General features: G+C 42.2%; 1 protein-coding gene across 1 annotated transcript in view; it reads right to left on the bottom strand.

Moving 5' to 3' along the window:
* Nucleotides 1-22713, bottom strand: part of cap2 (cyclase associated actin cytoskeleton regulatory protein 2) — a 25816-nt gene extending 3103 nt beyond the window's left edge. The window contains exons 1-8 of the mRNA XM_030412716.1: nucleotides 22237-22713; nucleotides 16369-16490; nucleotides 16155-16255; nucleotides 12806-12883; nucleotides 6265-6408; nucleotides 5467-5552; nucleotides 3727-3832; nucleotides 294-495 (exon numbers count right to left, since the gene is read on the bottom strand). Of these exons, the coding sequence (XP_030268576.1) occupies nucleotides 294-495; nucleotides 3727-3832; nucleotides 5467-5552; nucleotides 6265-6408; nucleotides 12806-12883; nucleotides 16155-16255; nucleotides 16369-16480 (829 nt within the window). The 5' untranslated portion in view covers nucleotides 16481-16490; nucleotides 22237-22713. The remainder of the gene's footprint in view (nucleotides 1-293; nucleotides 496-3726; nucleotides 3833-5466; nucleotides 5553-6264; nucleotides 6409-12805; nucleotides 12884-16154; nucleotides 16256-16368; nucleotides 16491-22236) is intronic.

The following is a 22713-nucleotide window of genomic DNA, read 5'->3' as shown; positions in this document are numbered from 1 at the left end:
ACTGTATTTAGTCTATTATGTTTCCAAATGTGCCTTTAAAAATCCAATATATTTGATCCTACGTGTGATTCAGTCTCTTCATTTTCACAGATATATCACCACCTTCCTTGAACCTTCCTCTTCATCATGTTTGTCTTTGACAAATTACTGTAACCATGTTTATATCTCAGTAAAAGTGCATACAATCACCACAATTTATGACTTTATGACTACATAACAGAGGAAAAAAGTTGTGTTCTTTGCTCTCTTCTCATTTTTTTTTAAATCAATGTTCAGGTTCGAAATTAACCCACCTTTAGTGATGTCCATGCCCTGGTTGAGCTGGGCAAACAGTGCCGAGTGCTGGGGCATCGCACCACCCGCCTGATGCTGGGAGTCATCATCAGTGAAGACAGGAGGAGGGCCAGGGGGAGGAGGAGGAGGAGGAGGAGGAGGAGGAGGTGGTTGACAGGGAGCGCTAGGGGGGTCAAAGAGAGAGGGAGGAGCCATGGGGCCCTGGAGGGATGAAGAAAGTCGGATGTTACATAGCGACACTGCATCGTGGCCTTGTGAGCTGAAAACATGAGAGAAAACACAGCGGTGCCAGGTGTTCAGTGGAGAGCAGCTGTAGTGACACGTCTCTCCAGCAGGGGGAGTATTACACAAGAAATATCTTCGAGCTTGGTGCTGATGATTCATGTCATTTACCATGAGGTTGGGGTGTCCATGTAGTATGAGGAGTAGAAGTACTTGTAGATGAAATGAAACACTGTTTTTTATTATTCAATTTGTTTACAGTAATTTTGAGGCTGTTGCTGTGAAACCATTTTTTTTCCCTCTTGACCGTTTGACGTCATGGGTCACTTCAGAAACGCCAAGATCTCCACCATAATTATAAACAGTGGCTGTGGCTCTGAACAATGTTTCAACAATGTTTGACCAAGCAGAGTGAGTTCATTATCAGGCTAATCTGTCCTGTAAGTAGATGCTCTAATTGTCTCACAGTGAATACCAGCTTTGGCTTAACTGATGAGCTGTGTATGGTAAAAGTGTGTGACTACCACAGTGAGGAGAAGCAGACACACATACTGTCTGAAGATTTCGCACAGCTGCCGCGCACACACACACACACACACACACACACACACATGCACACACATGCACACACCAATCCCACTGGCTGAAATGTCACTTTACGCGCTTCTGAGTCCAGCTGAGACTACTTGACCTCTGACACGAGGCACATGTGTCAAGAATATCATTGCTGAACAATGCTGACCTGTTACACTAAATGGCTCAGCGCATACCACTGGATTAGAACCAGCAGCGTGCGTGCGTGCGTGCGGCAGCGTGTGTGCGAGTTCATGCACGGCTGTAAGACCGTCTGACTGCTTCTTTGTGTTCACGCCTCTTGCTGCTTGTGTGTTTATTACACAAACACATTTGTATGAAACAGGAAAAATGTTATTCCTTTCATTTCTCATATTTTTGTCAATTTTGTCCACTGTTTGGTTGACAAATAACTGTGATGACCAAAAATGAGAGACATTTTTTTACTGAATTGGCAACTATTTGAATAATTGAGTCATTTTCAAGCAATAATTCTGAGTTATCTCATTCCAGCTTCTCAAATGTGGGGATTTGCTGCTTTTCTCTGTGTTGTGTTACAGTGAACTGAAAGTCTTTGGGTTTTGGACTATTTGATGGACAAATATGCAATTTGAAGGCTTTACCTTGGGATTTTTAAAGTTGTGATGGCCATTTTCACCATTATATGATATTTTATAGACCAAACAATACATTTATTATCTGATAAATAATTATCAGATTAGTTGATAGTAAAAATTATGATTTGAAGTCCTGCTTTAGACTGTGTTCGTATCTTTTTTGGACAAAAGTCACTCAAATTTTTTCTGGTCAGAGGCCAGCTGATTACTGGAGTGCAACGACTGTTTAAATATCCAACAACTCAGCAACACAAATTGTAAAAAAAAAAAAACAATATTTAAGAAGAAAAATCAATTTTTTCAACGGCAAATTTTCTCTCTTGTTTTCACTTTAAGCCATGACGTAATGCAATCTGAAGCATTCAAACTAGGTTGATTGGTAGCATGTGTATGCGTGTTTGTGTGTGAGTGTTTGTAAAGCCACCTCCATATGTCCGCCCGGGCATGTCACAGTATAAGCGTGTCACTAAACTCCTATCTGAGCGGCAGATGACGGCTGCGTTGAGCGGGGAACAGCCCTGCAGTTTAGGTTACGATGCAGGCGGTGTGTGTACACAGACTCTTTGTCGGGGCTCTTCTGTGAAGAAAACCTCCATTCAAGTAAAAAACCATGGGGACCACCTGTTAGTACCACACACTCCAGGCCTTGTAGGCACACACACTTCAGCTCTGTCGTCTGACAGCAGGGACAGCAGCTGACACACACACAGCCACCGCAGCCTCTCGAGTTTCTGCGCGGAGAGAACAGTTGTTGAGCATTAGCTTCAACAAGGTTTCAACTGACGAACAGTTAAACATTTTGGGAATATGCTTCTTGTTTTTTATTTCTTGCTGAAATTTAAATGAGAGGATTGACACCACTTTTGTGTCTTTATGGTAAATATGAAGCAGTTAGCTTATCTTAGCCTAGCATAACGACTGAACAGGAAGAAACGAGGTAGCCTGGTTATTTCTTAACAACTGTAAAAACACCTAAAGCTCAATACATTTCTTTGTTTAATCCCTACAAAAAAACTTTAGTGTGAAAACAACCACTGTCCATTTTATGTGGGATTATTTACCAGACTATTTCTTGGCTGGGACCAGTTACTTCCTGGAGTCTGTGCTTGTTGCTCGGATCCAACAAATAATCTGGCACATAATCCTTTGTAAAACATCAATTTGTTGTTTTTAACACCATATTATTTGTATTGATTGAATACATGAGAATAATTAGTGAGTTTTAAAGGTGCTGGTAACAGGATTTAGTTCCTGTTGGACAGATTGATGCTAGCCGTTTCCCATTGTTTCTTTGTTCAAGCTGTCAAGTCGTTGCTTTCTCCTTAATGTGAAACATTTTATCCTGCTGTCTTGGCCAGGAAATTTTTGAATTTTAATGGGAATACTCTGGCACAGGTTTATGTGCAGCTACCATGTATGGGTTCAAACAGTACTATTCCGAATGTACTTTGCTGGAAACAAGGGTCTAGATGCTGAATCGCAGCGAAGCCTAAGTCAGATTTCCTTCAGTGAATAAGGATGAGAAACGCTTCGAGCTGACAAGAAAAAAGGGGTCAAGTGTACGTTGAGGGATTTGGTTTCGAGCCATCATAATCTGTGGGATCTAGCGAGTGTGAGTGCTGAGGAGTCCCGGAGCAGACATCCATAAACAGAAGTGTGTGTGGGAGTGATGGGGGGTTCTGTGAGCTCTGTGGAGTGCAGCCACCGGAGAGAAGCTCATTCATTCATTCAAGTTCTCTGCAGCGGTTTATGTAACCGCTTGCTACATAACTAAAAATGGAAGTGGACGCAAAAAGTTGGAGTTAATTTGAGCTCTGATGTAAAAATATCGAGGTCCGCAAATGGAAACTGGATGAAAACACAGCTAAGATAACAAACAAGTTGTTATGAGAGTAATTTATTGTTTTCAGGCAAGGCGATGGCCAAAAGTGCAAACGTACTTCTTATTCTTATAGGAGGATGGTGTTACTGTGATAATAATAAAATGTTTAACGAATGAACAGATGCATGTTGTACTCACAGTCTTACTCCACACCAGTCCTACAGTGTGGTGCTGTTTGATGAAGGCCTGCATCTCGGTCCAGATTGACAGGTAGGAGCGCACCCAGTCTACGTGACGTCTGTCGCTGATGGGAGGAGGTCGGTGAGAGGGAGAGGCAAAGATACGAGATGAAAACAAAGGAGGAGCAAAAGATCATGAAGACTGTGAAGAAAGAAGACGAGGCATTTTCTGAACTTCAGTTATCAGATAAAAAAAACAAACATCTTTGAATAGAATATCACATGTAAGCAAAAAAATCACATGATAAAGATACGAAAAGTAACAAGAGACACGTTTGAAGCCAAGTTCTTACAACGTTTAAAGGACTCATAGCAGTGTTTTGCAAGGCAAACCATCTTATTGCAACACACAGTTTCACAATTAACCTTTTGGCAAACCTTGCTGCAGCGATTTATAAAATGTATTATTTCATCTGTTACAGGCAGAAAGCATCCAGAGAGGAGCGAGGGTTGGGACAACAGAGAAGCAGCAGGGGGATTACAACCAGGATATCTTTGCATTTAATTCAGTGAACTAAGGGTTTATTTCAACTAAACCTGAGTTAGTGATCGCTGGAAAAGTGGCCAGACGTCTTTCGAGTTTCTGAGTTTGAGCGAAGTGTGTCTTACGACGATAAAATGACTGTTTCTGCAAATGGAGGGTGATGTCTTTGGTAAGCGGCCTCTGGTTGAACTAAAGTACATTATTCTTTAACAAAAAAGCCAAATGTCTGTTGGGATCCTTTGCATGATGCTGTCAGACACTTTAATTAATAATCTGAGCCTGTCAGTTGCAAAAACAATCACTTGAGTGGACATACTCTGATTGTATGCAATTGCACGCAGTGATAAAATTGCAGAAATTGACAAAACATTCATAAAAAACAAAAAAGTTAATGGAATAATGTCCATTTAGGGCCGGTTCTATCTGATGACTTTGGCTTACAACAGATATATTGTATCAGCGACCATGTTGTCTGATATGGTATTATCAGGGGTAATTTACAATTGTGTCACTTTGTTTATTGTCAAACTGTAAACTGTCTACTACTGCTGCCTCTGTTAAGTACATGTCTTAGTCACTTAGTTAGTATTTGATAATCACCTTAGCTGCGCTCATTGCAAAAATGTGTGCTTATGTTTATATTCTGTATATACAAGCATATCAGTCAATATATCAATATTGGATTTTTTTTAAATCCCTAATATCGGCAAAAAAAAAAAAAAATTCCAGTATCGGTCGGGCTCTGGATCTCGTACAGGTTGAGTTCAGTCACGTCATATTTCATATCTATGTGCGTAGAACAATGACGCTCAACAGTCATCTACACTGTAAATGTTTATTATTAGGATAAACAGGCAAGCTGTAACCATGGTAACAACTGTGTGACATGGTAGCACAAACTCAGTGCTTCAGCTGGCGTTGACTGCGTCAGACAGTTCGGACAAAGTTACCCATTAAATATAACCGTTAAAACCACTCTAATTCAACTGCATTACAACTCAGAGATACTTATATATACACACCTCAAGTAAGTTTGAATAATTTGCTTATTCACTTTCATGCTGTACAGTAATGGCTGTCCGGAATGATAATGAAACATATATACATTCATACATTTCCACAAACACAGGATCATACTCTGTCCATGATCTTCGGTTTATCCTTCAGTGACAGGTGCACTTACTGTGAACAGCTTCACAGATACACAGTACTTACGTTTCCTTGTAGTCCTTCAGCACTCTGTTGGTGTAGAAGGTGGCGGCATCGTTCATCTCCTTCACATACGGACCCGGCTTCTGACTCTGAGGGAGACAAAATGGTTCATTAGAAATCACCTATCTCATTGTCACCGTGAGGTCCAAACGGTCTTATACAGACCTCTGGGACGGCATCTGACTATCAGCACATTTGTCTTCATTTGAGAGTACAAAGCGGGAAAGCTCACAGCGACAGAGTGAAGACCTGCGGAGGAAAAGCGCCCTCGTGACAGGAGCAAACACTGACCAGAGCTCCAGAGGGGGTTTTTCTACACAAGTGGAAAGGCTTTGATCTTAATCTAAATGATATTCATCCCCAAACTGAGAAGAAGAGATTTACTTCTGACGGGAAACAGATCAGGGAAAAGACAGATAGCGGGAAAAATACTGTATGTTGTTGAAGGGAGAAAAATTGTAAAACTAGTCGGCTGTGCTTATGATTCTTTTCTCATCAGGCTGTATCCAACGTTAGAATAGTTTCTATGTATTTAATTTGAAGACTCTTTGCTTCCAAGATGGATTCATTTAAAGGATGAAACTGCCAAAGAATCATATTCAGTACTTGAGATTTTAGTTAAACCATTCAGGAACCACTTTGGATTGTTATTCACCTTGAGTGACTTTTTTATTGTCTGTCTACACACATGTGACTGTGTGCTTTTTTTTGTTTGTTTCTAAAGGCCGATACCCATCATCTTGTGAGTGTTTCCCTATATACATTTCTGTTTTTTGTGTGCATATTTGTACTCTTCCTCACCACAGCCACCCAGCCTAGAGCGGGGATGCTCTCGCTGACGGCCGACAGGTGATTGAAGAGGCTGCTGCCGCGGTTTCGTTCTCGGAAGCTCTGGATCTCCTGGATGTGGTCGGAAATGGGCTTCAGCAGGTCCTGGAGCTCCGTCTGCAGAAGAGGAAGAAGAAGAAGGAGTGCGGGAGAAAAGAAGTTAGATGTAGAGGAGAATGCATGAAGATCAAAGAGATATAGGGAGCCATACAACCAGAGTGGATAACTTCATTAACATGCAGAATTTAACAAACCATGTTCCAGATACTTATACAACCCCAGCGCCCTCAGCCTGCCCAGCTAACCAACTTTATTAGCCGGAGCCTTTTTCCATCAGAACATCCAGATCTCAGCAACAGTATAGCTCCCCTCCCAGCTCTCGGTTCTCTCGGCTCCCCTCCCCATCACTCCATTCCTACAAACATTCCTCGGTTCATGGGGAGATCCCTCTGGCCTTGTAAGGCATACCGCTCCTCCAGTGTTTACAGTTTACCTACCATGCGCCTGCACTCGCATAGATTCAGGGACACAGGGTTTCATCTGTGAATATCTGCTGCGAGCTTTCTTGTTATGATCTGCAGCAAAGTGGCTGCTATGAGAAACATTTACTGTTTAAGATCTGTGGCGTGAGGAGATGAAAAAATAAACCGCGGGACAGCTCTCTGTTGTTGAAGTAGCACATTGATTACATGCATCGAGATAGTGTGAGTTCACATAAGCATATGTGTTCTTGTTTTTGTGCATTTTTCGGTTTCAATGGATGCCGTATTTAAAAAAAGAACCAACATGGACGTCTGCTCCTGTAATTGTCTGCTTGCGTGCATAGCAGCAATAAAAACAGAAGTGAGTTTTCTCCCTTTTTTTCAAACAAATTCTTCCCCCAATCAGCTGCACATGATGTCCATGAGCTGAGATAGACGCTCCTTTCTCTGCTCCTCGGGCTTCTCGCTAAATCCAGCTGAAACCTGTGTGCGAGCAGCTTTGAAGCAACATGTCTCCTCTTTCCAAAACAGATCACGCACTGCAAATAGAGATGTGCTGTGTTGTGGAGTTGGACAGTGACACAAATTGGTAAATGTAATGTAAATGATGTTATCACAAAAATCATACTAGGTAAACTGTTCCATCAACTCTCTTCCTCCGTATTCAGTTTACTCCTTTAGTTATCATCGTTTGTCTGTTATTCTGCTGTTCCACAACTTTTTTTCAAATGATCGATTTGTTGTTTTGTGTTGTGTTTTCTGAAATGTTGCTTAGTTTTGACCTTCAGGGCCACTGTAGTTTTTTTCTATGAATGTGAAAAAAAGCATGAAAATTGCCCATCGTGGAATCCCACAGCCCTGAAAAAGTTCTTGAGATGTCCCACCAACAGCACAAAAGACAAAAAAAAAAAAAAAATCAGTTTCCTTTTCCAAAGAAAAGCATTAAATCTGCACATCTGAGCAAAACATTTATGGCCTTTTTCTTAAAATCAGTGACTAAAACAAATCACTGATCACAGAAATAGTTGTGGATTGACTAATTATTAATAACTAATATCAATAAAGGGCAAGGATAAGTGCTCCAATGACTGACTGCGTCAATAAGAGATGTCAACAACAACAACAACAACAAACGTCATCACGTCTCCCACTGAAAGCATTTCTTGTGTTCTGTGAGTCTGATTTTGGACTTCCACTCCTTCTTTTAGGCTGCACAGTGATGAGAGAGACAGATATATATGGGCTGAGACGAAGCAGAGAGAAGAATGAGAGGGTGCAGACAGGACGACTTCAAAAAAAGAAATACTTCAGCTGTATTTCCAATCGAACCGTAACCTGTAAATGTTCCGGAAAATTTACATCTCGGCAACGAGCCAGAACAGGAGTGAGAGTCAACATTTCCATGTAGGACCCGTCAATGACTTGCCAACAGTAACAGCTACGTTCCTACTGTAAGCAGATAAATCTACATCAGTGCGATGTATGGCAGTGTTACATAGATCACCTCTCAGAAGATCCATGTGATGATTATACTGCATGAAAATCAAACCAAAAACACAAGCAAGTATTGTGCTATACCATTTTCTTGTATTAAAACAGCTATGAATACAATAAATATGTGGTATACATGCTTTTTTCCCCCCCCCATCATTAACATTCAATTAATTGTGTGGCTTAGGCTATTGCATTGGAGCTCTTTTCTCTGATGACTAAAGATACAATTCTCAACTTAGCTATTGATTTTGTGGGAAATGGGCTGGTTTCTGCTTTCTTGTCTAGACTTAGATGAGAACACTGACACCACTTTTAGGTCTTTACATATATAAAATACAAAGTTGCATCCAGTAGCTAATTAGCTTTGGTTCGCATAAAGCCTGGAAACAGGGTCAAACTGCTAGCCAAGCTCAAAAGCATCTCTAGGGGTCACAAACATATAATGTCTTGTTTGTTTAACCCGGACAAAACCCAAAGTGTAGCCTACGAACAACAAGTTGTGGTTACGTGAGATTGGAAACAGCAGGCTAGCTCCCCTTTGCTTCCAACACTGGAGGCAATTTAACATTTACTGAATATATATGACACCTGTATTGATCTTCTCAGCAGATATTAAACCTCTCTAGAGCGGGACTATTAGATCAATTGCTCAGTATTTCGCAGTATACCAGAGTTTTTTCATCCGCCTCAAGTAGCGATGCTTTTACGGCAGCAAGCAAAGATTGTTTTACGGGAGCAACTGTAGCGACGGAGCAAATTATAGGATAGCACAGCGGAGCCTGGTGGTGTCATACTGCTGGTGTGATTACTCTCACTGCCAGACGGGACAGACAAAGGTTCCCCACTGCAGGTTTTAATTCAAATCAAAGACTTCCCGAAAACAACTCTTTTAAGTCATACAGCGTTAAGAAATGTAATCGCTTACTGATACGCCTTTGAACTACACATATCAGAACTGAGCTGAACAAAAACATTTGAATCAGCAAAGTGATTAATAATTTGCACCGCCCCTCAGGCAGTTTTCAGTCTACCCAAAAAAAAAAAAGATCAAAATGCAAATGCACATACAGTATGACCACATGGATGGGAAGTCTGAGGCAGGCAGACAGACAGAAAGAGAACGAGCCGACAAAAGGATCAAAAATGTCGGCTCACATTATTTGATGGGCAGCGAATGTGCTCAGTGTGTTACAATAGCACAGCGTCCAAGCCTTGACTTCCTATACAAGCAGTGGATCAAAGGTGGAGAGTGGAGGGCGACAAGCCGTAGGAGGGTTTTCTAAAACTGCGAAAGTCTGCGAACTGCCAGAACCAACAGCACAGACACGAAAAACACACACGCGCACACATCAAGTCAACAGGCCAACTCGAGGTCACATGAGAGAGCGAGGCTCGCTTTCTTTTGCTCTCTCTCTCTTTGTCTCATACTTTATCTAACTCTCTCACACACACACACACTTTCACACACGCTGACAACAGGCTCAAATATAGAACATGCCCATAAAAAGTCAGAGAGCACAACAGGGCTGTGATGCAGAGAAAGGCCAGAAGTTTGTGTATGTGTGTGCGTGTGTGTGTGTGTGTGTGTAGCACTGGCCAGAGTCACACACACTTTTGGCCCTCAGTCTGATCTGTATTGTGGACTACAGATATAGGCATGAATGAGTCAGGTCAGATGTGTGTGTGTGTGTGTGTGTGTGTGTGTGTGTGATTGTGAAGGTTTTTTAGGAGAGGGGGTTTTTAATCGCTGATTTGTGTGTGTGTTTGCGGGAATTCAGTGTGCGTGTGTGCGTGCACTGAGGGGTTATGGGTCATGTTGTTGTTTATATTGAACCGATGTCCCAACCTTGCTAAGCTACAGTAGTCTCAGTCCTATTAGCGTTAAAGCTGGGAGTTGGTAACACTGGAGAAGCCAGCAAGAGCAAACTAGATTTTGAAAGTATCCACCCGAAAAAAAATCCCACCCCCTCCCTTCGGGACTGCCTCCAGAGCCACTCCTCCAAAACACATGAAAGCGCACTGCTGGACTACACCGACTGACCACGTTGCTCTTGCTGGCCATCGGGTTGATCCGTGTGAACAGCTAGTTTGCTACCCTCCACAAGCTCTCCTAGATTTTCATTTTTTATTTCCAAAAAGGCTACCCAAACCCGCAATAGCCTCTCATTGACTAGGTTGTGTGCTTCGTGCTAACAGTGTGGTGTTAGCCGCTAGACGACAGTCTCGCGATGCAGCGACTCATTGTTTGTTCTTCCCCAAAACTACATAGTACCCTCTTAAATTTGGCCATCCATTTGTTTTACTAGATGTGCCAAGCCTTTTGAGAAATATCTCTTGCCAAGTTGCAAGTTTTCAGGCAAACTCCAAACCAAGCAACCATTAAGCTATCATGACCTGTAATTACTTCACTTTCAAACCTGTTAGCAGTCCTTTCACTGCACCTGACTACTAATTGAACAATGAATGAATAAGAAGAAAAAAGGTTTTTATTGTTTCAACACTTAATACGTGTTTTGGCTTTTTAGATCTCAGTTCAAGTCCTCATTTTTGTAACTTGATTCCAAGTCTCCAATCTCAAGTAGATAACAATTTAGTGTAGAATATGGCATAAAAGCAGAGCATGTGTTTGTTGAAGTACATGTTTGGAAAGGGGACGAGGCTTAAAGTGAAACTCTCGCCAAAAAGCAACCAAGGCCTTATTTGTGATTGAATATGAGTCAAACCTTCGTGTAAAAGCATAATTACGACGTAAGAGGCACTTTTTACCAAATTTACCGTAGTTTTGTTTTCAGGCAAGCTAATTTTCAATGGAATGCTATGGGCACTTTAAGCTAGCATCAAAATATTCTCAAAACACTAAGGGGAAGTATTGATCCCCGAGTGCAACCTAACAGGCAGCAGGTGGACCGCTCCTCAAGCCTTCCTGTTACTTGGGGATCGACACTTTTTGTCTGCCATGACGGCGGCGCGCCAGAGATACAGCTACTAACGTGAGTAGTTCAAAAACCTTTTTAATAAACTCTGTGTACGCAAACAATGTTCTCAATGCTCGTGTTCATGTGTAGAGACCCAGGTGACACTACGAGCAAAGTTTAATGTTGTATCGAGCCTTCTTAGAGTTTTAAAAATAGAGATTTTGATGCAAGCGTAAAAGTGCCCCTGCACCCCATTGAAAATTAGCTTGCCCAAAAACGAAACTACGGTAAATCTTAAAAGTGCCTCTTTCATTGTAATTATGCTTTTACACTAGGGTTTGACTCATATTCAATCACAATTAAAGCCTTGGTTGCTTCACAAAGTTCACAAAGTTCTTTTTCGTTCCGTTTTCACTTCAGGGTTTACCCATTTGGATGAACATCATCTCCTCTTCCCTTACATCTCACCCCACCCCTCTCTTGGGTCTGTCCCTCTCTGTACAAAAAAACCCCTCACTCTTTCCTTGTTTGCATTTCTGACAATCACTGAACGCTCTTTTCACCAGCTCTCAACCAATGACCTGACAGATAGGGAGTAATCACTTCCTGGTGAGCTCTGTGGACCCTGTCACACACACACACACACACACACACACACACACACACACACACAGACAACACAAACAGAAGGCCAATGGGATGATATCATATCAGCTCTCTCTCTCTCTCTCTCTCTCTCTCGCTCTCTCTCTCTCACGCACACACACACACACACACACACACACACACAGACAGCTTTCTCTCCCACCCCCCTTTCTCTATACGTGAACATGTTGGGAATGTGTTGTATTAGCGTTTTCTTAGTCAAAGAGCAGCATAATCCCTCTGTGAACAGGCCGGCCTGCTGGGGAACACAGGAGGGGAGGACGCAGACTGTCACACAGCACTGAGATACTGTTCATTCCTCTGTCCCACTGCTGTTTAATGATCCGATGCAGTTTGTAACTGAATGCCATGAGAGCTGCTCCGTGAATCACCCGCTGCTGCTAACAGAACAGTTCTTGTGCCACTGAGCTGTGAGCGGAAACAAAAACAGCAGCAGCAAATCATGAATATGCTGTCAAGTCTCATGATATGATGATCGCGATTTCTGTCGCTAATAATAAACCGGTGTCATTTTAGGGGACACTTTTGTGCCTTTATTCATGGGTCAAGAGGAAATGAAGAAGAGAAAGTGCGACTGAGAATGAGATGTGACAAAGATCTTTGGGGTCCTCTGATTCCAGGTTCATACATTTGAATATTGTTATGTTGTGTACAAAACAAGGAAATTGAGGCCATCATCACTGGCTTTGGGAAGCAATATTTTTTCACCATTTTCTGGTATGTTATAGACAAAATTGACCAGTTAACCGTAGTCTGTAAATCCTACACGATGGACTTTTAGTTCTATTAGTGACATTCCGACCATTTACAGGTTTACCTCAGGCCATAACCATGGGATACCCTGACACTCTTCATTTTGCAAGACACCTGGCCTGTGCTACTTAAGCCATCAGTGTAATAAAGTGTATCACAAGTGACTGTATCAGCTGTCCGTCAGTCTGTCTCAGTGTGTCGTACCTCTGCAGGTTCCTGGTGCGTGGAAGCCATCTTGAGGAAGGTCCTCTGAGTCTGCAGGGCCTTGTTCACCATCTCCGCCTGTTGATCATAAAGAATCAATGGCAGGTAGGTTAGGATCATGATACATGGCACATTTTAGTGATGAAAATGACTATACAAGTAGCATGTTACTATACTACCATGTTCTTGGAAATCAAGGAAGTGAATCTGTCCATATATGTATAGCACACACACATGCACGCACACACACACGCACGCATGCATGCACACGCACACACACACACACACACACACACGCACACACACACACACACACACACACACACACACACACACACACACACTGGGTTAGTCCTGGCCAGCTGTGTCCTGTGTGTGCCTGAGACCTCCAGTTGCGGGCCAAGGGAACCACCATGGAGGCTTTGTCCATAAAAGGAGCTCTGCAAACTTTAAGAAAAGTACCTCTGGCTCTCTCTCTGACACACTCACACACTCCCCCTCCTCCTCACCGTGTTCAGTGATGGGACACAGAGATAGAAATATGCTTTCAAGGTAGAGAGGAAGAAATACAAGCATTTTGCTATAATTTCTCTCTCTCCCTGCTTGCCTGTACTTCTCTGTTTTTGGTGCACTTCTTGTTGTTTTGGATTTCCTCCAAGGACATAGCACAGCTATTACTGCCAACTAGTTTGTGACGAAACACACTAACAGTCCTACTGGGAGCACGGGTCATTACCAAGTAAGAAAAGGTACACCACTCACAGTCTGATTAATGAATGTAAGGCCAAAGTTCAGCCATACTCCCATTCCTGGCTTTAAAGAGGACAGGAAACTTTTGAGTCACACACACACACACACACACACACACACACACACACACACACACACACACACACAGACAAGAACAAACCTCACGTCCTATTAACTATGGACCATAGACCTCCCATACGCACACATCATTTTGTCCTTTAGCTTTCCATATCTTGATGGGATCTAAAGTGGGACAATCCATGTTTGTTTATAAATGTGTCCAGTAAAGGTGGGTACAGGGAGGCTGCATCTCTGCATCCATCTGCAATCCCTTTAGAGAGGAGTTTGACTAATTACAAAGAGCTTTTCTACACAATCTACCGCTAACACTAACCGGCAGATGGTTTGTTGCACAGAACCGTGTGGAATGGCACTTCTTGAAAGTGTTTTGAAAAGAAAAGGCACTGGGCAGGTGATTGGACAAACCATCGATCTATCACTGTCTATCACAGGCTAACGTCAACCTTACAGCAGTCAGTTGGGTTTCCGTCGAGTAAAGCTTTCATTGCCATTCTTTGCTCCTCTTTCAATTACATATATTCTCTAGTTTTGAACCTATAGCCTCTTCAGGATACACCATTGCTGTCTGATGCTTCTCTGGCCACACCTAAACACTGCCCAACAGGTTCACCGCCTGTGTGTGTTCGGCCACAAGCACAAAGCCAAGTCCAAGATGGGCTTGCAGATCCAGCTGCCTCGTAAGGTCACATTCATGCCAAAGTATAGAAGATTCTCAAGGTAGAATTTCTAGTTAGCAGCATGGGGGGCAATCTGGACTGTGAGGAGCATTTAAAGAAGGAGGATCAACCTTTCCCTATGAAAGACTAGGGAGTGTTGAGGATTGGTACACTGGTGGTCCTAATGAAGAGTAAACTGAGCTTTGTGTGTGAAAGTGTAGGAAAACTGCTTTAAAAGATGTGTGTGAAAAGCAGCTGTGGGGAGATCTGTCTGTTGCAGACATACACAAGTATGCGCAAGAGCGAGCGTTTGTATGATTTATCATCGTCACTCGACATCATTGTGGAATAGTGAGACTCTGAGAATATGTGGGCCGAGCATGTGCTAAGGGTGTAGGCATAGTTTCAGAATCAGATGTTTGTCAATTAAAGTATGAAAGTGCTGTTTCCTGCATGTATTTACTATTTACCACTTACTTTTTATCTATCAGTGATAAAAAATAAAAAATACCCCACTATGATGACACTGCTCAGTAAATTGGTTTAAACAACAATTTAAAAGGTCAAGCTCAATAAATATTGTTGTATTTCAACCTTGAGACAAAGGGCGTTAAAACTGCAAATGAAAGCAGATGAAATAATTGTTTTAGTCCGCCATCTCCCTCTCAGGCCAGCAGCTTTTATGTTGTATTAAGAGGCAAAACCCAGGGCAAAAAAGGGTTTAAAAAAAGCACTCGCTGAGACTCGTTAGGCTTATTGTGCAAAGACATAACTGAAGACGACTCAGGACTGGATCAACAATTGGATGAACGCCTCTCTTCTCTCTTTCATCTGGATTCTGACAGCCGAACAGCAAAAGGACAATGTTTAGAGTTAGGGCTGGGGGATAAAACAATAACGATATCTATCGCGATATACACGTGATCAATATCAATAGAGAATACGTTCGATAGAGCGTTCGATAATTTAACTGAACTCCGTTAGAAACAGGTGATCTGCGAGCGGCGAAACACAGTGCGAGGCCCAGTTGCTGGACGAGAGGTTTATGCACGCAACTCTGTTTACTTTCGATCAAAACGAAACTTAACAATTTCAGACACAGACACAGACCGTAGAACCTCCATATCCCTACGCATTAGCGCAACGGCCCGGTTGCGCTAATGCGCAGGGATACAGAGGTTCTATGGTTGAGAAAATGTAGTGCCAAAAGTGCCTACAGACCAGTGGCGGTTCTAGACCAGTTTTAATAGGGGGGCCAGGTTGGGGCTGGCTTTTTTGTAGGGGGCACATACAACCTGGAAAAAAAGATAAATCCCTCATTCAGACAAAACAGTGTTTACAATTTCAGCAATTTTGATTGGGTAGTAAACTGCTGAGACACTTTATTTCTGCCTTTCCCTTCAAAACAAAGTCATTGCAAGAAATCTGTCATTGTATTATTGATGCAGACTCCCTGTCGGGGGGGGCCACAGGGGGGTCCAGACTCAGAGTTACGGGGGCAATGGCCCCTGTTGGCCCCCCCCCTAGAACCGCCCCTGCAACAGACCCACTATAGATATGTACTTTATATGACCCCACAAAAAACCCGAACTATCCCATTAACATATTGTCAAGCAGCAATGTCAGCTTCTACACTATTTTGTCTCATGTCTTAGATTCTGATTCTGAAATCTTGAAAATGATTTTTTTCCCCAAAAAATCTCACATGTAGTCACCATTTTAAGGGTTATTTGTCAAATGTTTCTTATTTCAAATGGGTAAAAAAGAAAATCAATAATTATCGATATCGAGTGATAAGAAACACTTATATCGTGATAAATTTTTCAGCCATATCGCCAAGCCCTATTTAGAGTGAAACTTACATGTTTCTCCACCTCGCCTCCAATAGATCGGCTTTGGTTTAGGTAGTCTGACACTGGACCTTTCAGGACGACGTCGAAGGCCTCGAAACACTGAGACGAACCTGGAAACACGGGGACAAATCACGGCCTCTTTAGACTGATATTTTATGACTGAGACGTTTTTTTCTAGAGCTCCCAAACCTCTGGGTTATGTATTAATGAAGCACAGACTTGCCTCCATCGATGCCGTTGACACAGCCTCCATTAGCCATGCTGCTCTGCATGGTGAAGCCCATCTTCTCAAGGCGAGTCACAGCTCGCTCCAGCCGCTCCATTAAACCTTCCATGGTGACAAACCTAGAAACAAGAGCAGGCATGGTTTCTTAGCTTTACTATGACCTTTCCAATCTTAGGCTGGCGATCACTTTATTATTTCAGATAAACTGAGATCACGACATGGTTAGCATTCATCTTTCTCACCCTGCTGCTCCCTGTTTTCAAAGAGCTGGCCCGTGTCATAGTGAAACTAAATGTAGCCAGTGCACTGGCATTTATATAAACATAGTCTCTGTTTGAGCTGTCTGGCCCTCTGCCACAGTCGCAACCTCATGAACCTATCACACAATTGGATTAAGGAGGGACAGAGAGCGGAGACGGGCTGACAGGAAAGTTTAGAGAATTAAGTGCAGTGGGAAAAAAATGAAAGAAATGCTGGGAAAATACCTGATGACATACAGCAACTCCAGATACAGACAAAAAGAAAACATGCTGTCTCTTTGGGCCTGTGGAGACCCAAAGTGAAGAAATCAAATGAAACAAAAATTTAATTAATATTTACAGACCAGATGCGAAACCACAAAACTTTTTTATTGTAAGTAATTTTTTTACAGAAATAAGTTTCCTTAACCCAGTCGCTACATTTTTTTTGGCACTGTATGCCAGTTCATGCTGAAAGTCAAAGTTTTAACTTTGTCTTTTTTACTGCATTATTCTAATTATTCTGGTTCAAGTAGGTTATTGCAGCCCGTATTTACAGTTTTTATCTTCTTTTTTCCATATTTTGGGAACGATGATATTGTACGTGTGGCTTTGGGAGTCACTGGCAATCAACGTCTACGGTCGTTTAGGTGTGGTTGTAACAAGGTCAATTATAGCGTAGTAACACATGAAACAGAGTTAAAAATGCTCTACAACATGTAGTATTAAAATGACAACATGACTCGACATGTTAGGCCTCCACAGTCCATGTGTGGATGTTTGAGACTCACTTTCTGCCGCCCACGGTTTACTTTTGTGGGTCCCCCCATTATATGACATCTCCTGTGTTTACCTCCACCTTTTTTTGCCATCAAAAATCAATCACAATGCGCAAAGCGCAAGTTTACACTGGTTACATGAGGATGCAATGGTCTGGCTGCTTACGAGTTCAAACTTCAGGCCTACAGTCCATTAGTTTTCGTATCAGAGTGACTGTATCAGATCACCTGGTCTGACGTTGATGAGGAAAGAGTGACCCCGCTGACCCTGGATATTCCCCCTGATGATATTTCCACATGTTAGCACAAACAACCCAGGTCATTCAGGAATGGGACACTTTGGTCAAGATGCGAAAGTAAATGTTCTGCCACCGTTATTACACAACATACCTCACTGTATAGACTGAACCCAAAGGTGCAGACAGTATTGACAAGGTAAGCTCATTACTAGCAAGGTAAACAAACCTCCATCTGTCATCGAATGCCACTGAAAAACAATGGAGATAGCGGTACAGAACGTATCGCGTCTCTTTAACACTGACCAGCCATATGCATCACCATGAGGCAATGCAGGCCTGTATCCAATATTTATTAGTCAACAGTGGAATTCAATCCAGCGGCCCACTGCATGTTTACGCAGAGTCCTGCGAGGTAACACGCACTTTCTAATCTGACACCTGCTGCCTTCACGCCCAGCACACGATCCGGCGCTGTGAGTTATAGCCCGTTATATTTGCTTTCCAAATGATCTATAAAGGACACAATGGGAATCCACGCTAATATGACAGCTATGTTGGCTGGATTGTGTTCCCTGTCTGTAATCTTAGTAAATTATGTCTACTAATTATGTGTGGTGAGCAGCAAACCCGTCCTGATGGGCGCCATCGAGTCATCTCTCTGGAGAAAAGCTCTCAGCAGCGCCAGATGCCTGTCGCAGCACTCAGCTGCTATTTCTGCTCTCTGGGTCAAAACAACTCTTGGGCAAGACCTGAATCCTGGAGAGCTCAATGTAGGTGGATCATGTGCAGCAAGTCACACATAAAGCAACAGAGTCGATGTATAGGCCCTGCTTACAAGATTTAAAGTTATCTTTACGTCCACCAAGAAGGTTATGCTTTTACCCGTGTACGTTTGTTGGTTGGTTCCTTTTTTCGGCAGGATTACACAAAAAACTACTGAACAGATGTCCATAAAATTTGGATAAAGACATTTTTCTTATTTTCGTTATCATGGCAATACAGGGAGCTTTTTTCGCATTTTCGTTAATCTGGTATTTCTGGTGGCTGCTATCTATGAGTACAATTTGATGTGGTTAACGGGGACTTTGTGGCCTTGGCAGACGTATGCGTTCTGCTAAGTGCCATTCTAGTTTTTTATTTTTGGGGTGTACCACATCATTTTGCCTGTCCTACAAGGTAGCCCTGTATATATGGAGCATCAACCAGACATTTCCTGGTGACGAAACCAAAAGAAAAACACAACAGAAACAGAAAATGCACCAAAAATAATAGCAAAGTTAAACTTCATGTTCAATAAATCATCTGCTAATGCTTATAAGGGCAGTTTTAAGCTTTTGGGTTGCCAGATTGTGGAATGTCCTCTTTAGCTGGTGTTTATTATTCTGGAGCACAACACCTGTCTTTTTTTTAACAGCGTCTGAACAAAAATAAATCCTATAAACCGCATATTAACATCTTCAGACTTGAACAATATAAGAATCCTTCCTTGACAATTTATGATCCTATACACTAATAGCAGATCTCTTATATCTTCTGCTGTTGGTCAATTACAAAGTGAGAAATCTTTGACCCTTCAATACTCACTTACTAACATATATAACAGGAGACTGGGTGACTTTAGTTGTCCTTATGGGTGCCTTATAGCTAATCTGTAAAGCACCAGTAAGTATTTGTTCATCGTTATTTAAGCTCTTAGTTACATCTTATGACTCCTTTATTGTAAAAGGAACATTGGTTTCAGATAAAAACTGTGAGCTGAAACATTTAATCAATCAAGTAATCTGTTGGCCTAATCGATTGTTCATTTTAAAACTAAAGGTGGAGACGTTTGATGGTTCCAGCTTCAGAAATGTGAGGATTTGCTGCTTTTCCTTGTTTTACATTACTGTAAACTGAATATCCGTAAAGTTTCAAGCCTGACCACAGACGGCATTATCGATGGGATTGGTTGGAAATGCCCTCTGTTAAATCTGTAAGCACATCGAACAGTGATGTCACAGGGTCCTGGAGTACACCTGTTAAGCCACTGTAGGTTGTGTAAAGCACAATTTTTTATCAAATTACTCTTTAAAGACGTCATCCTTGGAGAAACCATGATGTTTTGGGGGGCATTTTATGCTGTTTTATAGACAAAAATGATTGATTCATAGAGAAAACCACTGACATAATCAATGTATACAGTGCTGTGCTTGTAGATTTTAATTCTATACATAAATAGAGCACAAAGAATTAGCAACTGCTTTTGCTCACGTCCAAAACACTTAATCACTGTCTCGCTTGATAATAACGTTAAACTCTGTTTTAAAAACCATGAGACAGAAACAGTCAGCGTCTGCTCTCATTGTATTGTCAAGCGGCCAAATTCTCCATGGCAATGCAAAGACCCGGCCAATGATGCTCTTTCAGCTTTTCATATACATCACGGAAACTGAAGGGGAACAGTCAGACTGACCAGCAGTGGCACAAAGATGTAAAACAGACAAACAACAAAACGCAGTTATATCAAGCTGACTCTTTCTGGATGTTAGCGCCCAGTAGATAAACAGATTCCCCCCCTCTGTTCCCTGCAGACAGGTGGGCAACTGTCAGCCACATTAAGACCCAACCAACAGCTGAGAAAGCACACATGCTCCTGCTGTGGAAAGATATTACTGACTTCACCCTGACCTGCATGTGTCTCCTGAACCCTCTGGCCTGGTATCTGATCTTTGGGGCTATTTCGGGCCACAGTCTGCAGTTTGCTGCTATGGGCCTACTGTAAGATATCCTAAAGTCTTAATGAGCTGTACTGTACATCATGAAGAAAGACAGTCTTTATAAATTATGTAAATAAACATTTTACTTGTAAAGTGTTTACACTGTATATAAAGTCAAAGTGTTAAACTGTATAAATAGGCTTCATGATCTACTGAATATACCTAGGTTAAGAGTGAATTATAAAAAAATGACATCAATGAAATATTGGCCCAAAGTGGCTGAATGAGACATTAGGCTAGCAACAGCTGTGATGTGTTTATCCAGCAATTATTTTCATTGTGAACCCATCAGCTGTTTCTTCTATAAAATGTTAAAAAATGGAGGAAAATGTCAATCAGTGTCTTCCAAAGATGGTGTCCTCAAATGTCTTGTTTTATCCACAACCCAAAGATATTCAGTTTACTGTCATAGAGGAAGAGAGAAACCAGAACATATTCACATTTAAGAGGCTGGAATCTGAGAATTGTGACTGTTACCATATAATATCTGAAAACTAGCAAAAAATAAGTGATGCGGATGTAGTGTTTATTGTTTTTGTGAGAAGCAGTTACTCCTGTGATCAAAGAGTCTGGAACTGCTGAGACAAAGTACCCTAAAAGTCCAATCAGTACCTGGAACTTTCCATCACGTCTTCATCTTCATCAGTAGATATACAAATTCTTATTTCAATGCATTTTTCCCTCAGCATTAAAGCACTTCCTGTCCATGTCGACTAAAAAATTGCATTAAAAAGTGAAAGTTGAGTTTAAAGTAACAGTTCAGCCCCAAAATAACAACAAGTAGTCGTTATCTACTCAGCCCAATGCCTATGGAAAGTCAGGTGAAGTAGACCACAAAACATTTCTGGAGCTTCACAGCAAAACAGTGGTGCAGTAAGTAGATGGGGACTTGATTTGAAGAGACTCTCGTTTTAAGCCGACATCTTCGCTGCAGCTGCTGAGCTCAAAGCGTTAGCACACACCCCGTCTGAAGTGGTTGCATGAGCTTCACAGTGCGCCAAGGGTGTGAATATTGACATGTCACATAATTTTGGAGATCTTCCGGAGACTTGGGTTACACTGGACAGCCATTGTATGTTTCTGTTTCTGATCCACTTTAGCTGTTAAGGAGAATGCTGCAGCGCTGTTTCGCCGTGAAGCTCCAGAAGTGTTTTGTGGCCCGCGAAACTTCACCTGACTTCACCTGAGATGATGACTGAGTTGTCATTTTTGGGTGAACTTATCCTTTAAAATAAGTTTAACTCAATTTAGAAGCCAACTTGAAGGACATTCAACATAATTGCAAGCTCGAAAAGCTACTAATTTCTGCTTGAGTTGGGATTGTTTTGTCCACTTTAGATATATATATATATATATATATATATATATATATATATATATATATATATATATATACATATATATATATATTTAATCTACAGGTTTCATACTACAGTCATTTACATTAACAGGCTGTTCACACTCATCCTGGCTGATCACAGGTGCCCATCACTCACTCACTCAACCCAAAGGTGATGTGATCGCGCTCCATCATGATAAAAACATGACATGGCAGTGGCGCTGCTGACAGATCTGATGAGTCACGGTCTGCGCCACAACATCACCGCTGCTCCCAAAAGACAACGGAGAAGCTGTGAAAATCCGAACAGTGCTGCTCTTACATCGCGCCACATCCAATGCCAAGTGTAGTAAAGAAGCATGGCGCACAGGAAGCAGGTGAAGATGACTGTGTTTGGACATGGCTGCGCGCAGACACCCCCCCTGCTGCAGGACACCATCCTCTCCGCCCCGCGCCGCGCCGAAGATTAAACTAAACTTGACATTCATTCAAGAAAGTAACGAAACATCTTACCTCCCTCCTCTGGTCCGCGGTGTATTTTCCTGTTTTGCTGGGATTGTCAATATTACCCGTGGTCGGTCGTGTGTGTGTATGTGTGTGTGTGCGCGCTGCTGCCTGCTGTCCCCTCCTGCCTCCCCGCCCCGTCACTCAGCTGCGCACAGGACCGACACTCTTCCGGGATGTCCTAATTAAGAAACAACGGTGAACCTCAGAGAGCCACGCAGGCTGCAGGACCGGGACCGTGACTCAGTGCCGCAGTCTCTGCTCTGGGGACGGACGGGCTGGTTTGCTCGCAGGCAACATGGCAGCCTCAGACAGCCCTGCTAAAAATAAAGCGAGAGTTTGACGTTGTGTCGGTGTCAGCGCGGTCTCTGCTGAGGAAACAGACCCGAAGCATCATTCTCATCATCCAAGTATGTGAACTGCTGCTATGGTTTGACCTCCAACCTGGAAATCCCCCTATCTTAACCCCCCCTACACATGAGAGCT

The sequence above is a fragment of the Sparus aurata genome, chromosome 3 (assembly GCF_900880675.1).
Source record: "Sparus aurata chromosome 3, fSpaAur1.1, whole genome shotgun sequence".
Lineage (NCBI taxonomy): Eukaryota > Metazoa > Chordata > Actinopteri > Spariformes > Sparidae > Sparus > Sparus aurata.
The sequence above is the reverse complement of the archived record's forward strand: the minus strand, read 5'-3'. Positions and strand labels throughout refer to the sequence as shown.